Source organism: Helicoverpa armigera, chromosome 19 (assembly GCF_030705265.1).
Source record: "Helicoverpa armigera isolate CAAS_96S chromosome 19, ASM3070526v1, whole genome shotgun sequence".
Classification (NCBI taxonomy): Eukaryota; Metazoa; Arthropoda; class Insecta; order Lepidoptera; family Noctuidae; genus Helicoverpa; species Helicoverpa armigera.
In genome coordinates this window covers 3,757,140-3,764,132 of record NC_087138.1, presented here as the reverse complement: position 1 = coordinate 3,764,132, position 6,993 = coordinate 3,757,140, and the positions used below count along the sequence as shown (strand labels likewise).

At 37.3% G+C, this 6,993-nt stretch overlaps 1 protein-coding gene across 1 annotated transcript; it reads right to left on the bottom strand.

Moving 5' to 3' along the window:
• Positions 1-3,027: 3,027 nt before the first annotated feature.
• On the bottom strand, positions 3,028-3,930 carry LOC135118237 (uncharacterized). The gene has a single exon (XM_064039559.1). It carries the CDS (start codon positions 3,928-3,930, stop codon positions 3,028-3,030), a length of 903 nt encoding a protein of 300 aa, XP_063895629.1.
• Positions 3,931-6,993: the final 3,063 nt, after the last annotated feature.

Genomic DNA, 6,993 nt, shown 5'->3' with positions numbered 1-6,993 from the left:
TAGAGTTGAGATGTCGGGTACCTAAAAGGTTTAAAAGTCATTACTTTGAGTACAGCTCTTTGTGCCCGCTCCAGGGCCAATAAGTGCGTCTTAGCAGCCCCTCCCAAACGGATATACAATAGCTCAGAATAGACTGACACAGAGCGCAGTATACAGTTTTTAGGGTGTTAAAGTCAGTAGAATGGCGCAGTTTTTTAAAAATGTATATCACCTTACGGACACGAGAGGTAAGACTAGTTAGATGACATCTCCAACTGAGTAAGTCATCAATATGTACACCTAGATATTTAATTTGGGACGATCTAGCTAAGGTGGTACAGCTACAGGGTGTAGGTAAATTACTTGGCTCGCAAGAATGTGCTTTTAGGACGAATGAATCTGCGGTTGGTTGAGTGGATGTTGTCAGCGAAAAGGTTAGGTAGGTGGTTTTGTCAAGGTTCAGGGTTAAGAGGTTCTTGGACAGCCAGTGCATTACACGACTTAAAGTGTGCTCGGCTCTAGCAAACACCTCAACCCAATCATTTCCACGTATAAGCAAAGCCGTGTCATCAGCATAGCTACAGATGGCGCAATTAGGGATGTTAAGTTTACATAAGGAGTTAATGTAGAGAAGGAAGAGGGTGGGGCCCAGGACCGAGCCCTGCGGTACGCCGAAATTTAGAGAGGCACTTTCACTAATAAAACGGTCTATTTTACTGACTGAGTCCTCCCAGAAAGATAGTCACTGAAAATCCGGAGAGCATATCCTCGGATTCCCATCATTTCCATCTTTATCAAGAGGAGTGGAACAGAGACAGTGTCAAATGCTTTTGTAAGATCAAGGAAGATGCCTAGGCATTTCTGTCTGTTATCGAGACAGTCAACTACTCGATCGACCAGATAAGCCACAGCATCCTCCGTTGATTTACCATGTCTGAAACCGAATTGGTTTGATGCTAGAATATTGTTTTCTCTAAGAAATTTATAAGACGCGTATTTAATAATTTTTCCAAAACTTTGGACATGGCGGGCAATACAGATATTGGTCTATAATTATTTACACTGTCTCTGTTCCCACTCTTGAAGATAGGGTGGACAATAGCCCTTTTAAATGGTTTAGGAAAGTACCACTCGACATTGAGATGTTACAAATATGTGTTATTACCGGGACTAGGGTGCTTGAACACTCCTGTAGTAATTTTGTTGGAATGGTGTCCCAGCCAATAGCTGTATCCGCACGTAAGCCACGGACAATTGCTTCAACCTCACATTCGTCGGTCGGCATAAGTACGAAAGAGTTGACAATAGTGTTTTCGTCTGGTGTATAGCCGGAAGAAACACCGAATTTTTGCTAGTTTACTACCTATGCTAGAAAAATATTCGTTAACCTTATTAACAGATGCAATTTTATCAGTCTCTATGTTAAGAAGTTCGTTAGAAGAACTTTTTGAGCACTCAGAGTTTGTGATATTTTTAATCAGCTTCCATGTTTTTTTAGGATTGTTTTGAGCTTTCCGAAATTCAATTTTTTCGTATGCGTGTTTCAGCCTTTTAAGAAGTTTGTTGCAGAAATTCCGGTATCTGATATATGTCAGTTTCAAGATATGGTTGTCAGGTTCGTTCTGCAACTTTCGACACATTGAGTCACGATTGCGAATACATCGTAGAAGACCGTTGGTTATCCATGGCTTAATGATCCGAAGCTTTGAAGGAATTCGCTGTGTAATTGAATGACTAAGGATTATTGACCTAATCATTGAGACTAACACATCAGCCGCAACCTCCGCATCACACATATTCTTTACTGGGCTGAAATCAGTGTCCAGTACAGCTGCAAAAACCGATGAATAGTCCACTTTCACGATACTATTATTGTGTTTGGGTCTTTTTAATGTGTTTTCAATACTAATTAAAACAGGCGCATGATCGGTTATAAAAGTTTCAAATACCAATGTGACAGTTTTCAAATCTGATTTTAGTAAAATATGGTCTAGGCAACTCTTACCACGGGTGGGCAAATTGTGGGTAGGTAAAAGACCGTGCAATGACGTCAAATTAAGATATTCGTTTGCCTGTTGATTCAAATCGGTTGGAATAATATTAATATTAATATCACCAATGAGAACCATGTTTTTATAGTTTGATATGGATGAAAGGGTGCTATCCAAACCATTAAGAAAGTTATTAATGTTGCGGTTACACGGAGGGCGATACAAGGCAATTATCACGAGATTTGCGGTATCCACTTTGCAAATTAAACAGTTTGCGTCTAGAACAAGCGGTTCAATAATAATATGTGGTAGCGACAATCTGACATAGACAATAATACCATCATTTTGATTTATATTATTTGTTGTATAATAGCTTGCATAGCCCTCAAGTGATGGAATGGTTGGTGTTTTACTTAACCAGCACTCGGATAGAACTAATATTTCTGGTAATATGTTTGTGTTCTGTAAAAACACATTGAGTTCATCAAAGTTTCGGTTTACGCTGCGTATGTTGATATGAAGTATTTTTATTGAATTACTAGTTACATTTAAAATATTATCACACCGGCCGGGTTTACAAATATAGCACGGAGCCGTGCCAATAGCATCTATTTCATTAGATATAGAATCAAAGTTCATCATTTAGCTTGCTTAAGGAGTATATGTCCCGGTGCAATAGATCTTTTAATGTAATATAGATGCTAGTGGTGCCAGTGTCCGGCCTGCTTAATTTCATCTGTTCCGGTTCTGAATTTGTATTGAGGCTGTGGGCTCATAAAGGGTAGTTTGCTTCTGTTTAATAGTATCGTAATTGTGTTCAGACCTGTATGTGTTGGTTTTATGTAATGAGTGTATGTGTATATTTGGTAACATAATAGGTATGTGTGCATATGTATGTATGTTTGTATGTTATTATAAAAAGTAGCCACCGGATTAAATTTACAATGTAAGAAGATTTCAGTAATTATTCTGACAATTAATATTGGATTTTTATAAGAAAAGGGCATGCAAAATTGATTGTAACAGGAAGGAAAACATGACTACTGTTGGTACTTAGTCATTCTTTATTTAGTTGTAACTTGCCGAGATCCTTTTCGGAGTCGATACGTATTGCGGGTATACCCTCCTTTTTTCTCAGAAAGATCCTTCCGTGTGAGACCCAGCAGTACGTATATTCTAGTGTTTTCGCTTTCTCTCGTGCGAGATAAAATAGTCGCCTCTTTTTGGCTGTCAAATTCTCAGACATGTAGATAGGTTGTATTGGACCGTCCAACAGTATATCTTTTGAGGATAGTTTGTTTGCAGCATTTTTCTTGTTATACATTTTAAAGGCTTGCAGGAGATTATCTTTAGCAATAACTGAGGACAAGTCAACCACTATGGTACCACTAGACTTCCCAGATTTGGACTTCAGGCGGTAAATATCTCGTATCTCTGACTTTTGTAGTGGGACGTTCAGAACCTTACCTGTGTTTATTAAGGTCTCACATAGGTTAATTTTGCTCTCAGATTTGTCTAAGGGTAAATTTCTAATTTCCAGGCTAGAAGATTTATAAAAAGTTTCTAAATTTTCTATTTTCTCTTCAAGAATTTGTATGTAAGCTAGTTTTTCTTTGTTTTCCTTCTCCAGCTGATTCATCTTAAGTAGTAATTCATCATATTTGTCTGATAAGAATTGGGTAGTCTTCTGAATCTCAGTATTTTGGTTCTTTATATCATTTACAGCACTCATTAATGCTTTATACTTCTTATCTTGATTGTCAGTAAAATCCGACATCAGTTTTCTAATCTCTCCCAAGAGGTCGCTTATGTCATCATCCTGTTGATACTTGCGTTTGAATCTCTGTGTGATATTAGAGAGATTTTGTAATGGTGATAGTGGTGTTATGGCTGAATTTACTTCCGGGTCAGAATCGTAATGCATTTCTCTTGGCTTATTTGAAGATGTTCTCTTTGACATGTTTTAGTATATAATGAAGCAAAAACGAGAATAAAAATGAGAAAAAAATACAAAAAGTGGTTGCCTGCAAAGCTGGGTCCGAACCCCCAACCACTCCCACGGTAATAGTCTTGCGATACCGCTAGACCAGGCGAGCGTTAGAATGTAAGACGAAAAACCTGTTCTGTAGATAAACAATGTTCGTTCGACTGGTTCGACGCTGTGACTAATGTCCTTGCATTGTATGTCAATGTCACGGACACAAACACTGCACGTTTTTCTTTCTTCCTATTTTGTTTATTTTGTGATTACACGTTGTTCACTAGGTATCAATTTATTTATTTTTGGCACAGTTTTAAGGTATAGGTTTTCGTCTACAGATATGTATATAGCACACACAAATTAATGCAGATTTAACCAACTTTACGAATTTATAAGCACAAGCACACGGAAACAACCGTCTGACTCACACGGGCGCGCGCGGGGTATGAATATATATGTGGCCAATTTGTTAATAACGTATCAAAACTAGGCATTTCAATATGTTTTCAAAGTTAATTTTTAATAGTTAATCCTAGTTTACTGCCGAAAATAATTCAGGAGTTGTCTCATAAAAATGAAGTCGACTAAAAATATTTGAAGAATAAAATTTTGCACACGTAAAAAATATTAGATCCGAGAGTATCAATCCCGGGGGAAATTAGCGAAACCAGTTAGCTAGGTCAAACGAAGATCTACCTTAATGAAAATAGGTAGATAAAAAGTGGTGGAACTAGAAATGATGCTTATGAAAAATGCAGAAATATTACCTGCATCAGTATTTTCAGAAATGTGGGTATGTTAGGACTGCTTATTATGTTGAGATTCAACCAAAAATGTGTATGTACTTGTGGTACGCATGAAGGTTGCAGTTTCGCGAAAATTTTTGAAATGTTCGCAGACAATTTGTTAGTGTTTGCTAGAGCGAACAAACTAGAAGAAAGAAACGCCGCACACTAGTGGAATCTCGCCTTCAGGACGTGAAAGTAGGTTACATTATTTTTATATTTACTTACTAGATAATAGATAAATATATTGGGTTTCCCGGGTAACTGGGTTGAGGAGTTCAGACAGTGGCGGATTTACCAATAGGCCAAGTAGGCCAGTGCCTAGAGCGGCAGATTTAGAGGGGCGGCAAAATTAAACCATAATTACCTAATAAAAATGTTTTTACTAAAAATAGATACGTAGATTAGCAATAAAATTTCAGAAAAAGCCGTCCTCGCTTTGGTCATGTCCTGTCAATTTTCGGGTTCGCCCTTTGCAACCTCAAAAAAAATACGCGCTCGTTGCGCTCGCGGCTCCATGTCAGATTTCACATTTTACCTTTGATGAGGCATTCAATTCCAGAAAAAAATATTTTCCGCGCACGTCCGTTATGGCTTTTTGCACTTAATTTCTGCGCATATCTTACTTTTTGACTTTTCTTTGTTATTTTACTGTGGTTTTTATTTATTTTGTGTCCTTAGACTAAAATATTTTCGCGCTCGCTTCGCTCGCGCTCCTTACATATGGACTGTGTCTTATGCATTGACTTTGAACATCTGTTACTAAAGGAGATGGCCAAAAAAACACCCAGAGTCGACAGGAACTTCATATGTATGATTGGATTCAGTATAATTTGTGGATTTTAAAAAGTATTTCAAATCATCTAAAAACCATGGGGTTCTCTTTTTATAACGTTTTTTCGATCAAGATTTTAGTTCACAAAAAAGTTTACTTTTACTGTTTGATGTTCGTTAGAAGTTGAATGCAGACTCGAGATTGGACCATTTTGCATTGCTAAGTCATTTGTTATATTTGACAATGTCACATGGTGCACATTTTCAAAGACAATTTCTCCAAAAACTTTTCATAGCCAGTTGTGAAGGTTGCATGTAACTGCGAAACCTCTCCAAGTAGGTAAGGTCGGTGCTTAATCGTATCTGGAGTGGTTAAATACAAGACCTTTTAATCACTAGGCCAACTCTGAAACTATGGGGTTATTTTATTACTAGTGGCTTGTATAATGTTAGTTTACTTTGCTTTTTTATGTCCCTTGACGTTAATAATCTTTAAAATCAACATATATTCAACATAACCTATTTTTGCGATAATATGAAATAGCTCCTATACCCCATGGATTTCAGTCTGGATTTTTGGCACCATCAAGGTCTATCATAAAGAACCCATTGGTAACCATTTCATTGCTGTCGATTCTGGGTTTTTTTTCTATGAAAATTTGGCCATCTCCTTTAATCATAAATAAAAATAATAATAAAAATGTTTATTTGTCTCAAAACAGTCAGAACAATTTTATAAATGAGACAACCCCAGTAAGTAATTAACATTGTTATAGATATTTAAGTTCGTTAGTTTGGGTTACCCATAAACTGTTCTAAGCACTTTGATATACATATTAATCACAATCTTTCAATACATAGGGGCCAGTTGGGTAATGAATGCACAAGGGCGCTACATAAGCTCATTTACGAACATTAGTTAAAGACGCCTTTGGCTCCAATTACTTTTTCAGACCATAAACTATAAAAATTTCGCGCTCGCTTCGCTCGCGCTTTTTTACAATTACTTCTTTCTTCTCTCATCGCGCCAGCGAGCGCACTAAAATAATCAAAATCTGTTCACTTTATCGGTTGTAGTGGTATTGGTAATGACAATTGTTAACCTGAAAACCAGATTCCCACAACCTTTTAAGGGCTGCATGTGCCAATACATATACCCAAAACTTGGGGGCGGTACACAATACTAATAACGGGATTAAACTTACGTATTGAATTCAAAAGTCAGTAGGGGCGGCAGAAATTGAATGGCCTACTAGCGGCAAATTTGCAAATCCGCCACTGAGTTCAGATAGGGCAGTCGCTCCTTGTAAAACACTAGTACTCAGCTGCATCCGGCTTGACTGGAAGCCTACCGAAACATAGTTGGGAAAAAGGTTCGGAAGATGAAGATAAACAGATATTGTATATTCATTAAACTTAAGAAGGTACTCCAATGGCAATCTTAGCATACACGCTTATAAAATCAAGCTGCTATAAAGATATG